Raw genomic sequence first — 17041 nt, forward strand, 5'->3', positions numbered from 1 at the left:
TCTGCAAAGGTTCCTAGCTTTTGATTTAGCTATCAAACCTGTCACATTCACTCTTCAACCATTGTAGAGAGGGTGTACCTCCAAATCTGGGATACAAGCGGGTAGATATGGGGCTTTGGGAGGAGCAGAAAAGAGAAGAGTCCCAGCTCTTTGTGAGCCAGGGAGGTCCAGTGGACAAGCCTAGGGTGGGATAGGGGACCGTCTTAGTTAGGGTTCCTATTGCTGCTATGAAACACCACGGCCAAAGAGGAGGTTGGGGAGGAGAGGGTTTACACTTCCATAATGCTGTTCATCACCGAAGGAAGCCAAGCAGGGCAGAAATGTGGACGCAGGAGCTGATACAGAAGCCGTGGAGGGGTACAGCTTTACTGGTGCCTTCCCCTGGTTTGTTCAACCTGCCTTCTTAAAGAACCCAGGACCACAAACCCAGGGATGGCACCACCCGAGGAAATGCTCTACAACTGGATCTTACGAAGGCATTAAGGTTCCCCTTCTTTCAGATAACTCTGGTTTATGGTCAAGTTGACATGAGACTAGCCAGCACAGGGGAGGACCAGGAAAGTCAGGCTGAGACAGGGAGTGTGTGGGCGGAATCCAGATTCAGGAGGTTTAGAAGAGCCACACAGGGTGGTCTGGGTCTCCAATTCCAGTATTGGGAAGGTGAAAGCCAAAGAGGATATAAGCTCTAATTGAGACTGGGCTACATAGCAAAAGCCTATGTCAAAAAGAAGCTTCCCCACTGCCAAACAAAATAAGCCAGGCATAGTGGTGGATGCCTTTAATCCCAGCACTCACGAGGCAGAGGCAGGTACATTCCTATATGTTCTAGGCCAATCAGGTCTTTATGGCAAGTTCAAGGCCAGTCAAGGTCACACAGTGAAACCATGTCTCAAAAACTCAAAAAAAGGGGGGTGAGGAGGCTGTCTGGAGAAATGACTCAGTCCTGACGCTCTTGCAGAAGACCCAAGATCCGCATGGCGGATCCAACTGTCGACAAACTCCAGTTCCAGGGGATCTTCTGCCTTCTTCTGACCTCCTGGGCACACGGCGCACATGTAGTGCACATACATTCATGCAGGCAAAACATTAAATCTTTTTTTTTTTTTTTTTTTTTTAAAAAGGAGGCGGGTATGCTAATCTCAGTACTTGAAAGGCAGAGGCAGGTGGATTTACATAGTGAGGTCCAGGACAACCAGGGCTATAGAGAGAGACTGTCTCAAAAGAAATAGATCATCTTTAGAAAAGAACTGTTCTGTGGCTGTGAAGAGACACTACAACCAAAACAACTCCTTTTGTTGTTTTGGGACAGGGTTTCTTTGTGAAGCTCGTTATCCTGAAACAAGTGCTGTGGACCAGGCTGGTCTTGAAGTCACAGAGAAAGGCTTGTGCCACCACCACCACCGGGCTGACGAAGGCAACTCTTATAAAGGAAAGCATCTAATTAGGGACTGGCTTACAGTTCGGAGGTTCAGTCCATTATCACCATGGCAGGGAGCATGGCTGTACATAGGCAGGCGCTGGAGAGTAACTGAGAATTCCACGTCCAGATCTGCAGGCAGCAAGAACAACAGGCCTGGTCAGACTTGCTTGTAATCTCACGACTGAAGAGGCTGAGGAACGAGGACTGCCATCAATTCAAGTGGAGTCTAGGCTGGCAAAACCCCAACTCAAAAAAAGTCAGGAGCGGTGGGATGTTCCACACCTTTAATCCTAACACGGAGGGGCTGGCGAAGGAAGAATCAGGAATCAGAACCAGTCTGGGGTTTATAAGGATCTATGTAAATAGAAGGAAGGGAGTAAAGGAGACCTCAGAAATTGGGAGCCTGAGCTCCCCAAGACAGACTGAGTCCTGTTTAGTACAGGCCCCTCAGTGCCTGGAGCTAGGCCTGGAGAAAAGGCTAACGTTTGCTACATGAATATCTGAATGAACAGGGGAAGAAGTGGTGTAGGCTAATGTCTCCTCAGGAAGAGGGGAGACCTCAGGTGAAAGCTCACAGCAGGTACTGGACAAAGCTAATGCCAGTAGGTGTGTATGGCTTGCTTGTTTTGTACCAGGCTGTGTGCCTAGCGCCTGCCTCCTTAATGTAATATTCTACTGTGCTCAAGGGACTTCAGCTTCCTGGTTATGAAACATGACGGAGGAGGAAGGGACCCTCCTGGCATCAAGCCTTCCCCCAAGACTGGTCACTGAGACACTGGGGGCCTTCTCAGAAACTACAGGGAGGGGTGTCGTGTAGGCATTCCTGAGGGTCTGGCTTGCCCCAGGAGCTGCAAAAGCTTCCTTAACTCTGTCCTCTTTCTTCTTCAGAGCTACAACCCCACGGTGTTTGAGCGCTATAACGCCACTCTGCAAATGAAGGGTAAACCTGTGCGCCTCCAAATCTGGGACACAGCCGGTAGGTGTGGGGCTTTAGGGGAGGCAGGAAAGAGAAGGGGAGCCCCAGTGGCTTCTGAACCAGGAGGCCAGCCAGTCTCTAGAGAACAACACTGGCAGCAGGAGGGCCCCTAGGAAACTCAACCCTTCACCTGCATGTGCCCACTTCCCCTGCCCAGGGTGGCTCAAGAGGTAGGCTGGTCCTGGCCTCCTAACCTTTCTACTCGGAATTTATCTTCTCTAAGACCTCCTGACCTTGGCCTGTGGCCCCCAGCCTCCTGGCACGGCCTATACATGGGTTAGCTCAAAACTAAACTCAGTGAGACCCAGAAGCCCCCTTATATTCAACCTGCTCAGACTCCCCTTTGTTGGTGTCATATCCGCCCTGGCCCTCACTGCACAAGCAAGAGTAAAGCAGGTTCCTAAGCCTGGCGGCTGCACACTCACCCCTTAAATAGGATCTTTCAGCCATGGCTTCTCCAGGCCAAGGCTGCCACAAGCAAGCCAAGTAAGAGCCACCCCAAGGGGACATACACATGAGGTACAAAACTTGACCCTACCCTCTAAAAAGCCCAGGTCTGCTAAGGTGACCTCTCCCTGGTGTTAGAGACACTGAGGGCAGGCAGGAGGACCAGAGGCAGTGACTCCTCTCCTTTGCCTAGGGCAAGATGACTATGACCGCCTTCGGCCCTTGTTCTATCCTGATGCCAATGTCTTGCTCCTCTGCTTCGATGTGACCAATCCAAACAGCTTTGACAACGTCTCTAACCGGGTAGGTGCTGGGGTGATAGAGGGCATAATGTCCATCTCCAGGCCGCTGCTCATCACTCTTTACCCTGTCAGCTGTCAAAACTTGGCAGGCCTGGGGCTGGGCTGATGGGTCAGTGGATAAAAGGGTGTACTGAACTAGCTGGGCACCGGCCTTTAATCCCAACACTAGAGAGGCAGAGGCAGGTGTGTTTCTGAGAGTTCGAGGCTAGCCTGGTTTATATAGTGAGTCCCAGGCCATTCATGGATTCACAATGAGATGAAATGAGAGAGAGAGAGAGAGAGAGAGAGAGAGAGAGAGAGAGAGAGAGAGAGAGAGAGAGAGAGAACAAGCAAACAAGCACCTGTGTGTGGGAGAGCTCACAGGCACCTGTAACTTCAGCTACAGGGATTCTGACACCCTCTTCTGAACTCTACAGGCAAATACATGTGCATATACATTATGGCTCAGTTAAGAGCACCCGTTCCCAGCACCCATGTGGTGGTTCACAACCATGCATAACTCCGGGTCCAGAAGATCAGACATCTTCTTTTGAACTCTATGAGCATCAGACATGTATGTGTGCATTTACATACATGCAGGCAAAATACTCATAACTATATAATAAACTAAATTTTTTAAAAGATTTATTTATTATATGTGAGCACACTGTAGCTGTCTTCAGACACACCAGAAGAGGGCATCATCCCATTACAGATGGTTGTGAGCCACGATGTAGTTGCTGGGAATTGAACTCAGGACCTCTGGAAGAGCAGTCAGCATCTCTCCAGCCCCCATATTTTTTAAGTATATGGCCTGGAGATGACTCAGAGGTTAAGAACACTGGCCGCTCTTCCAGAGGACCCCAGCACCCACACAGTGGTTTATAACTGCCTATAGCCCCTGTTCTAGGGGTTCCGATGTCCTCTTCCGGAGGACCCCAGCACCCACACAGTGGTTTATAACTGCCTAAGCCCCTGTTCTAGGGGCTCCAATGTCCTCTTCTGGCATCCACAGGCACAGTGGTGCACAGACAACCACAACATTAAAAAATAGAAGAAGAAAAAAGTGCCAGGATGGTGGCACATGCCTTTAATGCCAGTACCCAGGAGGCAGAGGCAGGCAATCTATAGGAGTTTGAGGCCAACCTGGTCTACACAGTGAGTTATTCATAATGAATTCAGGGACTCATAGTGAAACCCCTGTCTAAAAACAAAAAATTAAAAGAACAAACAAAACAGCTTGGCAGGCCTTAGATGTGCCTGGGTTAGATAGATACATAGGTAACGTGAGACCCGGAACAAGACAGCAACTTGTCCGGGGTCACATAGAAGGGTCACGCGGGTCTGTGTTGTGACTCTCACTCCAGTGGCTCCTTGCCTGTCCTCAACTATAGGCTGGAACACTGGTTTTTCCCTTCTGACTCTGCTGAGAATGCTGGGTGACTCAGAGACTGTCTCCTAGCCTAGGCCTGCTGGAAGTCATGTGAACTATAAAGTCCAATTCTAGCAGCTCTTGCCAGTCCATTCCGATTCTTCCATTGCTGGTAGTCAGTGGCCTCTCATGCTGCCCTAGAGTCAAGAGGGCTTCCCAAGACGACCCTCAAGGATCACCGAGGCAATCCTCCGAGTTCTTCTCCAGCCATAGCACAGCCCCTCACCCGCTGCTTGCCAAGGCCTTCACACAAGCAATACATGGCCAGGTTCCCTTGGGCAGTGACAGTATTGGGAAGGACAGCAATAAGGATATGGCAACAACAGCATTAAGAACTTGTCATGTTTTCAATAAAAGGGGAAAGAGACCATAGCATTCAAAAAAGGAAAAAAAGAAAAAACAAAAACCTTGCCACGCCTTGCCACGCCTGGCATGGTAACAATCCCAAACTCAAGGAGGAGAAGGACAGGCAGGAGGGTCTCTGTGAGTCTGAAGCCATCCACCTTTGTCAACGAGCCAGGAATACACAGTGAAACCCTGTCCTGAAAGGTAAAAAGAAGGTGGCACTCACATGAGTATTTGTTAACTTATCGTCCTGACCACATAGAGTCAAGGTGCCGTCCTTCTTGGGTCATTGTCTATTAAAGTGGCAAGTCTGGGTTTGTAGCCTAGGCAGTCAGTTACATGCATTCCTCAGAGCGCACCTCTGCAGCAGGCCCTTATGGGCACTGGGAAGGGGAGGGAGAGCAGTGCCTATGATGCAGTGGAAACAGTGGGTAGACTCTGAGTTCTCCCAAGGCAGAGCCCCAGGATCTGCTGATCGATTGCAGGCGGATAAGAGAGAAGCTGGACCAAAGCAAGCAGAAGGCAGTTACTTCTTCCCCAGGGTAAGGAGCAGTTGCGATAGGGTGGAGTTAAACAGGCCTATGGGAGCTGGAATCTGCAGGTCCCCTGTAGGGAGTGTGGGGTGGCCTGGAGAAATCACTGAGGAGCCACCAGTTGGGTAGGGTACAGCCTACCACCTGAGGACCTGAGGAGGCCACCCAGGGAACCAGACCAGACCAGCTAGTGAAGAGGAGAGCCAATGGAGAGCAGGGGCAGAATCTGGAGAACTGGGAGAGCCGGAAGAGCAGGTCCTGAATCCAGTGCAGGCTGCTCTAAGGGAAGCGATCCTGCTGTCTGGGGCCTCCCAGGCTTGGCCCAGCCAGCTGGGGTCTCACAGTTGGGCTCAGTGGAGCCACCCCAAAGCCCCTTCCCAAGGACAGACTTGGTGAACAGTGAGTATGAAGAGACTGCCTGGGCTCCATTTAGTTCCAGGACCCAGAGAATTTTGGCAGCTTTTCCTGAGTGGCCTACCAAACAGTCATGTACTCCTGCAGATGAGAAACCTCCTCTAGATCTCTGGTGCCCCGGATGTGTGGTCAAGGCTAAAATCATTTACCCTAGTATTCTTCTGGGGGCCCTTCCTCCTGTTGAGGCAAACACAAGGTCTTCTATGTGCCCTGGCTGGCTTTGAACTCAGAGATCTGCCTGTCTCTGACTCCTGAGTACCTGCGTTAAGGGGTTAAAGATGTATTATGTCACCACACCCAGAAAGCTTGCTTTTTTTTACCCCTCCGACACAGAATTTTTCTGCCTAACCCTGGCTATTCTGGAATTCACTGTGTAGACCAGGCTAGCAAACTCACAGAGATCCTCCTACTTCTGCCTCCCAAGTTCTGGTATTAAAGCTCTATGCCACCATATCTGGCTTAGCTACTTTTTTTTAAAGATTTATTCATTTATTATATATAAGTACTCTGTAGCTGTCTTCAGACACACCAGAAGAGGGCATCAGATCTCTTTACAGATGGTTGTGAGCCACCATGTGGTTGCTGGGAATTGAACTCAGGACCTCTGGAAGAGCAGTCGGGTGCTCTTAACCGCTGAGCCATCTCTCCAGCCCTGGCTTAGCTACTTTTAAATAAATGCATATCTGGCCCATTTTCAAAGGTAACCAAAGAAGCCTTTACCTTGCTGAAGTCAGAAGGAGAAGCTGGACTCTGACACCCACCCCCCCAATTAGGCTCAAACCCCTCTGTTCCCAATTGTGTGACCAACCATAAGTTATAAAGTCCTCTATGTCTAACTATATAATGAGCTCAACTACAGAATCTGCCAGCAGGGCATGAAAGTACACATGGGGGAAGGGGAGACAGCTCCGAGGTTAAGAGCATTGGCTGTTCTTCTACTGAGTTTGACTCCCAACACCCACATAATAGCTCACAGATGCCTGTAACTCCAATCCCAGAGCGTCAGAAGCCCACTTCTACCTCCAAGGGAACCAGGCACTTGTATATCTTGTACAGATACACATGCTGACAAAAGGCTCATACACATTGATCCTGTTTCAAAAAAGAAAATTATTGCCAGGCACGGTGGCACGAATTTTAATCACAGCACTGGGAAGCAAAGACAGGCAGGTCTGAGTTTGAGGCCATTCCAGTCTACACAGTGAGTTCCAGGATAGCCAGGGATATGTAGAAAGACCCTGTCTCAATCAATCAATCAATCAATCGATAAATAAATAAATAAATAAATAAATAAATAAATAAATAAATAAATAAATAAATAAAATATGAAGGAGGAAGGGAAAGGAAGAGAGATGCTGGTGGTAGTGATGTACAACTTTAATCGCAGCACTCAGGAGGCAGAGGCAGTCAGATCTCGGGGATTTCTAGGCCAGTCTGGTCTACAGAGTGAGTTCCAGGACAGCCAGAGCTACACAAAGAAACTCTGTCTTAGAAGGAAAAAAAAAAAAAAGGAAATTATTTACACATTTCTGTTTCCTTGAGACACTGTCTTAGACCTTTGTAGTTGAGGATGGTCTTGAATTTCTAATCTTCCTGGCTTCACTTCCCAAATGCTGCAATTACAGGTCTGGTTTATTCGGTGCCATAGATCTAATCCAGGGCTTTGTGCATGCTAAGCAAGCACTCTATCAACTGAGCTACATCCCGAATTAGAGCATGGGGAATTTTCAGTGAGAACCTATACTGAGTACACTGATAGAGCAAAGAGTTTCCCACTGAAGGTCAGAACCCCAGTGACTCACACACAACCCTTTTCCTTGCAGTGGTACCCAGAGGTGACCCATTTCTGCAAGGGGGTGCCCATTATCGTTGTGGGCTGCAAGATAGACCTGCGTAAGGACAAGGTGCTGGTGAACACACTTCGGAAGAAAAGACTGGAGCCGGTGACCTACCACAGGGTAGGTAGGAAGCTAGCCGTGGATGAGAGGCATTTGGGGAGGGAACCTCAGGACACCTCTCTGCTGTGCCAGGCATTTAGCACACTCAGGGTCTTGGAGGGCGTCAGCAGTCAGGAAGGGTCAGCACTTGGAAACAGAACCCAGAATACTCAAGGAGTTCTGACAGGACAGATAAGTAATATGTATAGCACAGATGAGACCAAGGTCCATGTTATTTTCGACCCTTCTTTGCAATACATGGATTAGTTACCCACTGAGGGTGCCCTAGAGAAGCCCCGCTTCCTACTATTGTCCTCAAGACTCCTGGCATAGTCAGAAGGGCTGCAGCAAGACCAAGTGTGAGTTTCACCCCACATCCCAAACTCATAGTAACTCCCACTGCTCCTTGGCAGGGCCATGATATGGCAAGGTCTGTGGGAGCAGTGGCCTATCTCGAGTGTTCAGCTCGGCTCCATGACAACGTGGAAGCCGTCTTCCAGGAAGCAGCTGAAGTGGCTCTCAGCAGTCGCAGTCATAACTTCTGGCGGCGGATTACCCAGAATTTTTGCGTGGTCACCTGACTGGTTTGGAACTCACCTTGCCTTCCGATTTACTCAGCTGGAGAAAGACCCAGGAGCAGACCTTCTACTCTGTTGACTGGGATGGACCTAGTCCCCAGGCTGAACTGGTAGAACCACACAGCCACAGATGGGCTCCACTGAGGCCTGGCCCCTGGACAGAGGAATCCTGGATTGAGGAAGAGGGTTCCCAGACCCTTAGCTCTGGAACCATTAACAGACTCCCTGTGCCCAATCCTGGACCTGCATCATGAGTGGGGGTCTGTGTGGTCTGATTTGGCGCCACCTTGTGGCTATTCTCTGAGTTATAATATATCTACAGGACCCAGGGTTCCTGAGACCAACCTGCCCAGGCTAACACGCTGCCCTGCCGTGTCCCTGATCATCCTCTTCATCCCATTGATAAGTGTAACAACTAAAATGGCATCACTTGTTCTTAGTGTCCTGACTCTTGCTTCAAAACATTTTTGCATCCTACTAGGTAGGAAAGAGCCCACCTAGACCCTAGGGTGGAACTGTTAGAACCCAAACCTTACTTTATCACTTCCAAGACCTTGACAAAGTTCTAGGCCTCAGCCTCATCTGTAAAATGGCCAATCAGAAATTATGTCAAGCATGAGCAAAAGTCATGAGGACTGCATATGCAGAGCTGGCATCAACGGTGTGTTCTCTCATTTGTCTACTATGTTAATAGATTTCTCCAGAAACAGAACCAGTGAGACACACACAACACAGAGGGAGATAGTGCAGTGGTGCTTCTCAGGGGCCACCACATAAACCAAACAACCTAAATTCAATTCCAAGAACCCACACAAAGAGCAGGATGTGGGGTTGATGAGGTGGTTCAGATAAAGGTACTTGCCACCACGACTTGAGTTCCTTGGGATCCATATGGTAGGAAAAAATTGACTCCTGCATTGACCTCTGACTTCATGCACATACCTTAGTATAAACCCACCCAAATACACACACAGTAAAACTAAAGTATAATTTAAAAAAAATTTTAGGATAGAGGCTAGTGATCAAGAGTACTGGCTTGTCTTCCAAAGGACCTAGGATTGGTTCCCAGCACCCGCATGGCAGTGCACAGTCACCTGTAATTTCTGTTCTGTGGGAGTCAGTGCCCTCTTCTACCTCAGGCACAAAACGTCAGACAAAACATGCACACCATAAAATATAAAATCAAGCCAGTGGTGGTGGCCCATGCCTTTAATCCCAGCACTCTGGAGGCAGAGGGGAACTCTAAGTTCATGATCAGCTTGGTCTACAAAGTGAGTTCCAGGACAGTCAGGGCTACACAGAGAAATCCTACCTATCTCAGTGAATAAAATGGAAGCTACGTCTCAGCACTCATTGTCAAGATAGGTGGCAGAGACAGGAAATTCTCCTCATCTCTTGGAAGCGCAAAGGCTTACTAGCCTTGAGATATATATATATATGGAAGTTACAGAAACAGACTACCTCCACAAGGGGAAAAGAACTGAGTCCTGAAAGTTGTCCTCTGACATTTACTCCATGTGCAATGTGGAGTACGTACATGTACACACACACACACACTCACACACACGCACACACACGGTTTAAGGAACCTGCTCATGTCAGTGTGATTATGGGGTCTGGCAATACTGATACCTGAATGCAAATGAGTTGGTGTTGACATCCAGCATTTGAATTTGCAGGGCTATGGCCTGGAAACTGGGTTTTGGGATTGCTAAACTTGAGGCAGAATTCTTCTGGAAGACAAGAGGCCCACACACACTGAGTGCCACCTGCTTTATTCAAAGACTACCAATTTTCTCATGTATTTATTTGTGAGGGCTGTGGGACATGCCATGACACACATGTGGAAGCAAGAGGAAAATCCGTTAAGAGTCAGTTCTCCCCTTTCACTATGTGGGTCCCAGAGAGCAAACTCAGGTTGTCAGGCTTGGTGACAAGTGTCTCACTTGCTCCAAAGTTGAACAATTTAAACATAATCACATCTATTCTTTCTTTTTAACAGAAGTGAATTTTGTGGGTTTTTTTTTTTATTTGAAATTTTTGTTTTTGTTTAAAACAGGGTTTCTTTGTGTAGCCCTGGCTGTTCTGAAATTCACCCTGTAGCCCACCTGGCTTTTAATTTTAAGTATTTTTATGTGTATGAGTGTTTTGCCTGCATGCATGCCTGATGCCCACAGAAACCAGAAGACTGCCAGATCCCCTGAGACTGAAGTTACAGACAGTTGTAAGCTGCCTTGTAGGTGCTGGGAATGAACCCAGGTCCTCTGGAATAGCAGCCTGTGCTCTTAATCACTGAGCCAACTTTCTACCCTACACCTTTTTTTTTTATTCTGTATATGCTTTTTGTCAAGTTAATTGTTAACATTGTATGTACATACATGTGTATGTGGGCACATAGTGCCATGACAAAGGTGTGTAAGTCGGAGGTCAATTTTGCAGAATCAGTTTTCTTCTACTTTGATGTGCGTTCTAGAGACCACCAGCTTGTATGTTATTTTTGTATTATTACTAAATTCTGCAGGCATGATGTCATGCTTATGGTCACAAACACTTGGGAAGCTGAAACAAGAAGAAAGAGTAGCTGTGTCCACAACCTGGCGGTGTGTTCTGGGGGGATTGTGTGTGTGGTGCTTGGAACTAAATGTCTATGCATTCACGTCATTGTTCTACCACTGAGCTATATGCTCAGCCCTGAAAGTTGAGCAGCTTGAACTAAGAACCCAAAGTGGAGCCAGTCATCCCCAGTGGACTTTTCCACCTGCTATGGCTCAGCCCTGTTATCTGAGCTGAATCCCTCACCTGGAGGTCTTTTGAATGGAGCTGCTGAGCTGGATGGTGGCGGCCTGTTCTCATTGAGTATCATATGTATCAATCAAAGGAATGGGCCGGTTCAGGTTCATGACATACTGTGATGTTCCGGGTTTGCTCTGGCTCAGGGCTCAGCAACATTAAGAAATACATACGTGGATTCAGCAGTTGGAGCTTACCAAAAGCTTTGACTGTGTTCAAATTACAACTGAAGAAATTCAGATTTCAGACCAGAGCACCTGGGCAGAGAATAGACCATTGTCCCTCCGGCTACTGTTTCATGATTGGTTCAGAAAAAGACTTCAAGCATGAGAATCTTCAAACCAAAACTGTAGATGGGCCAGAGGCTAAATAAACTGGGCTATGGAGCAAGATCCAAACAAAACAAACAAAAACCATCTAGATGGTTCAGTGGGCAGAGAGGCTCGACACCAAGCCTGTCTACTTGAGTCCGATCCCTGGACCCATATGGTGGAGAGAACCAACTCCTTTGACCACCCCATACATGCTATGCCTCCTGCTTGCCCCCAATAAACACAAGTAGACACACACGCAAATATAACTTGAATCAGTCAGTGCACGCCTTTATTCCCAGCACTCTGGAGGCAGAGGCAGTGGAATCTCTGTGAGTTCAAGGTCAGACAAGGCTACAGAGAAACCCTGTCTTGGAAAAACCAGAAAATAAAACAAAACATAAACGAACACAAAACCCAACAACCCAACACTAATCAACAAGCAAACAAAGAAACCTAAAACACTAAGCAGTCCTAACTATGTCCCAGGAGCCGAGGAGAAGGGTTGTGATCGAGCTGGAATTTACCAGGTTTCTGCTGAATCCCAGGCTCTGGACCAATGAGGCACCTTGTTACCTCAGAAAAGAGGGAGAATGACATCTCCAGGGTTTTGGAGCCAAGAACATCAAACTAGGTTATCTGGATTCCTTAGGCTTCCAAGTACCCTGTGATCTCTCTCTCTCTCTCTCTCTCTCAAAGATCTATTTATTTATATGAGCACACTGTAGCTGTCTTCAGACACACAAGAAGAGTGCATCAGATCCCATTACAAATGCTTGTGAGCCACCATGTGGTTGCTGGGAATTGAACTCAGGACCTCTGGAAGAGCAGCCAGTGCTCTTAACCACTAAGCCATCTCTCCAGGCCCAATATGTTACCTTTTTTTTTTTTTTTTTTTTGGTTTTTTTTTTTTTTTTGAGCTGGGGACCGAACCCAGGGCCTTGCGCTTCCCTAGGCAAGCACTCTACCGCTGAGCTAAATCCCCAGCCCCAATATGTTACCTTTTGAAAATATATTTTTAGTATTTATGTGTGGGGTGTTGCTCTTCCCGAAGAGGCTGGAGGAGGGAATTGGATACCTAGAACTGGAGTTCAGTTTGTGAGCTGCCATGGAGGTGCTGAGAATCGAACCTGCATCCTCTGAAAGGGCAGCCAGGGCTCTGGACCACTGAGCCATCTTGTCTCTCTAGCTTATTGATCCTTCTGTGTCTATACCCAGAGTGTCAGGACTACAAATATCCACTATCACACCTGGCTTCTGCTTTGCTGAACTGATGTCCCAGGGTTTGGTTGGGCAAGCATCCCACCGACAGCTACAACCCCAACTCTGGAGGGTTTGTGTGCGTTGCAGTTTTGCCTGTATGTATGTCTGTGTGATGGGTACTGGAGTAACGGTTGTGAGCTACCATGTGGGTGCTGGGAACCAAACCCAGGTCCTCTGGAAGAGCAACCACTGTGCTCAACTGCTGAGCGATCTCTTCAGTGCTAGTTGATTTGTTTTAAGATTAAAAAACATTTTTATTTTTTGTGTGTGTGGAGGTGCGTGTTGCATGCATACATGACTGTGTACCATGTGCCGTAAGAGAGCATGGTCATAAGAGGTCATTGGATCCCAGGAACTGGAATTACAGATGGTTGTAAGTTGCCATGCAGATTCTGGGATTCAAACCCGGGTCCTCGGAAGAGCAGTCAGTCAGTGTTCTTTACTACTGCTGAGCCATCTCTCCAGGTGTTGGCTGTGTCCCATCACTAATGCCTACTGTATGATGAATAATAACTATGAGGGAATGCTGAGGAACAACATTCTACTAGCCCTTGTCTCGTGTAGCCTGGGGCATGCCAAGTCCCCAACCTCCAGGTTCTCGACTGCCTCATCTTCCTCAAAAAGGCAAAGCTCTACCTTCTGAGGCACGGAATCTAGGCAGGAAGCCACATGGCACCAAGCTCTGCACAGCCTTCTCACTCAGAGAAGACCCAAAGCACCATCTGTTCCTTGAGTTGTCCTAAATCTGGCTCCAGCCCACTTCCCTCTGGCTTTATCCCAGAAACACCTCGCCACGCCCACTCTAGTTGCACACACAGGGCAACACCCACAGGGCACTGCCCTCTAAGCCTTTGACCAGGCTGTCCCCAGTCATGAGGTACCAAGTCGCTAAGTTCCCTCTGCCACCAAATTCCTTACAGTCCAACTCAGACACCATCTTCTCTGGGAAGTCAGCGTCGGGCTGCTTACTCTCTTCTCACTGAGCACAGACTCAGGCCAAGACTCAGGTCTCTGTACACTCCTTTGCTAAGGCTTCTGGGCCTCTTCCCATACTGAATTCCCTAAGGTGACAGCTCTGGCAGTAGGACAAGGCAGAATGTCTGGGAGGGTGGAGGTAGATGCCAGGAGACCAGTTGGGCAACTACAGCCATCCAGACACAAGGAACAAGTCACCACAAGTTGAGACTTGGTGGCTTCTGGACTGGGAAGCCATGTATGACAGTAGACTGTGAGTAGGGTGGGGATAGTGAGAGTGAGTGAGGGAAGAATGTGGCCTCTCCCTGAGGTGAGCGACTGCCTCACTGTGGGGGCAGTAACTCTTCAGGCCTACCTTTCGCTCTCCAAGCACAGACGGTCACACACAGGCACCCTGTATGTGAGGGCAGGGTTCAGGAAGAATGGGAATTGTGGAAACACTACCTCCCCTCCAAAATCCCCACAGTTCCTTACAATAGACTGGCAGGGTAGGTGGGGCTTGACAGTGTGACCCAACCTGGGAGGACACTGCCCAGAAGCCAGCCCTGGCTGCCAAGAACCACAGCGTCTCAGCCCAGCTTTTGGGTTCGCTGTTGGACGGTAGGGGGCACGGGTGGAGAACTCAAATCATCTTCTCCAAGACAGACCGCTCCCTGGCACCCTGGGGGTGGAGAGGGTGGAGCCTACTCGCAATCATAAAGCCCTTTGCCCAGGCTGAGAGTAAGAGCTGCGGTCAGGCCACTGAAGGCCATTCTCCTTGCTCTCTGGCCTCCATTTATATCCTAGAGCTAGCACCCGGCCCAGGCAGGCATGCTGAAGCTGAAAGCTAAAGAGCCAGAGGACAGTGAGACCTGAAGTTGGAGCGGCCTACTGCGCGCCTCTACAGTGGCGGCAGGGGGATGCGTGTGTTGATTTTCCAGTTAGATGCTTCTGAGGAATAGGTTAGTTAGGTGATCCTGGCTGTGGAGCAAAGCATGGTGACAGGACTGCAATCCTAGTCCATGAGAGGCAGAAGCAGGAAGGCTGCCACAGGTTCAAAGCCAGCCTTGTCTACTTACCTACGCAGCAAACTGGAGACCTTGTCTCAAAATAAAAGAAGCCAGAAGGATGGTGAAGACACTGCCACCAAGGCTAACAACCCCAGATCTCCAGAACCTACACAGAGGAGCAGACAATCGCTCTTCACGTGTACATGAGGGACACACAAATGATGACAAAAACATTAACAATGCTAGCTGCATCACGGACCAACTGTGTAGCCTTCCTTGTGCTGTTCTGTTTTGTTGTCAGGACTTTCCTGTGTTTTTAAAGATGTTTTCACTTGTATGTGCATGTGTCCATATGTTGGATGTACATGCCTGAGGCCAGAAGACGACACCAGGAGTCTGTCTCTAGGACGTCTCTTCCATTCAGGAAATATCTATGCCGAAACATGGGGCTTGCATTTTTATCAGCTAAGTGGGAAAAGCAAGCTCCAGATAACCTCTTATCTCTGCCCTGTATTGGAGCTGGGTCACAGGTGTGTGTGTGTGTGTGTGTGTGTGTGTGTGTGTGTGTGTGTGTGAGAGAGAGAGAGAGAGAGAGAGAGAGAGAGAGAGAGAGAGAGAGAGAGGTTGATTCTGAGATCCAAACCCTGATTCGCAGAATGTGTTCTTAACCAGAGTCATCTCTCTGCGAGCTCTCTCTCTCTCTCTCTCTCTCTCTCTCTCTCTCTCTCTCTCTCTCTCTCTCTCTCTCTCGCAGTGTGAGGGATCAAGCACCTGAACTGCAAATGTCTTCTTGCCTCTCTTCAGCTTACTTATCTGTAGCTTTTATTTGTCAGTTCCCTTATCCCCAAATGCAGATAATAATACTTTAGAAAATAAAAACTGGCTGAATTAAGAGTTGACACAGCATGGGGTTGGGGATTTGGCTCAGTGGTAGAGCACTTGCCTAGCAAGCCGAAGGCCCTGGGTTCGGTCCCCAGCTCTGAAAAAACAGAAAAAAAAAAAAAAAAAAGAGTTAACACAGCATGGTTGCATATACCTGTAATGCCAGCACTTGGTAGGCTGAGGCAGGAGTATCTGTAGTTCAGTATCAGCCTGGCTTACAGAGACACCCCTGTCTCTAAAGAAATTAATGTGGGGCTAGGGAGATGGTTCAGCGGTTAAGATCACTGGTTCCTCTTCCAGAGAACCCAGGTTCAATTCCCAGCATCCATAACGAGGCTCATCACCATTGGCAACTCCAGTTCCAGAGTATTAAACGCTTTCTTCTGACCTCTGTAGGCACCAAATACACATGTGGTGCACATAGCAGCCATATGCATTAAAATATATGTTAATGCTAATAGCGTTTGTTCACTTATTCACGTGTATACACTGCTAACTAGTTATGAAATATAAAGTGAAAGTAATTATTTCTTGTGCAGGGATGCTGCTGGCTCTGTAAGCCAGAAACCAGAGTAAGCATATGAGTGTTCAAGGCGGGTCCCTTCATCTCAACCTAAGAGAGAGGGCGGGGCACTCACCCTCCAGGAGCCTGTGGGAGGAGAGGACTTGAGGGTGTTAACCTTCCTTCCTGTGGTAGGCACTGATAGTTACTGAGCGCTGACTATAATGGGGACTGTAGTTCAGAGCGCAGCGTGTGTTCCTTGTCCTCCAAGTCCCTCTTTAATCCTGCATGAGAGCTTTGTGGACAAGATCACAATCAGCAGATCGGCATGTGACATGACATTTGCTCTGCGGTCGACAGCACAGCTGGCCTCTGATATCAACAGGGTGGATTAAAGGTACTTCCTACAGAATAAAAGACCTTACATCTGCAACAGGGCTGCTCTGGGACTCCTGTTCCTGTTTGTCTCAAGAAATGTATATAGTTGTATCTCTCTGGACAACCTCAGTGACATTTTGCCCTCCTGCCTCCATTGGTACCTACAATTCTTCACTTTACAGATGAGGAAAACAGAGCGAAGGGGCGAAGGACAGTATTGAAGGCAATGTGGGCTGGCCAAGGCTGGGTGTTTGGACTCTGGACAGTGAGTCTCATCATAGCTGGATCTTGACCAGTAGAGGGCAGCAGGGCCCAGGAAGAGCGACCTTGCCTGGTTACAGGAGGCCAGCCTGTGATTTGCCCTAGCATTTCGTAGTGTACTATCCCTCTGGCTGTCACCAGACGGATGAGGCTTACTGCACTTTACTAAAGAAAACTACCCAAGGTCAGAGTGGTCTTGTGCGTTGCCTATTTGGTCAATGTAGAAGGAACCTACATTGAACACGGTGCTGTCGCAAACCTTCAGTTCCTCTGCATTTCAATCTGAACTCCACCTGCATGTAGCTGCTTCAGACAGCCCAGGTAACC

General features: G+C 48.4%; 1 protein-coding gene and 1 long non-coding RNA gene across 2 annotated transcripts in view; one reads left to right on the forward strand and one right to left on the reverse strand.

The window, feature by feature from the left end:
• LOC116890771 overlaps positions 1-2499 on the reverse strand; it is a 15509-nt gene extending 13010 nt beyond the window's left edge. Inside the window, exon 1 of the long non-coding RNA XR_004386785.1 lies at positions 2489-2499. This is a non-coding gene — a long non-coding RNA (uncharacterized LOC116890771). The remainder of the gene's footprint in view (positions 1-2488) is intronic.
• Rhod (ras homolog family member D) overlaps positions 1-8798 on the forward strand; it is a 13646-nt gene extending 4848 nt beyond the window's left edge. The window contains exons 2-5 of the mRNA XM_032891237.1: positions 2309-2396; positions 3037-3146; positions 7672-7806; positions 8199-8798. Coding sequence (XP_032747128.1) covers positions 2309-2396; positions 3037-3146; positions 7672-7806; positions 8199-8366 — 501 coding nt within the window. The 3' untranslated portion in view covers positions 8367-8798. The remainder of the gene's footprint in view (positions 1-2308; positions 2397-3036; positions 3147-7671; positions 7807-8198) is intronic.
• The last annotated feature ends 8243 nt before the right edge of the window (positions 8799-17041 follow it).

Source organism: Rattus rattus, chromosome 2 (assembly GCF_011064425.1).
Source record: "Rattus rattus isolate New Zealand chromosome 2, Rrattus_CSIRO_v1, whole genome shotgun sequence".
NCBI lineage: Eukaryota > Metazoa > Chordata > Mammalia > Rodentia > Muridae > Rattus > Rattus rattus.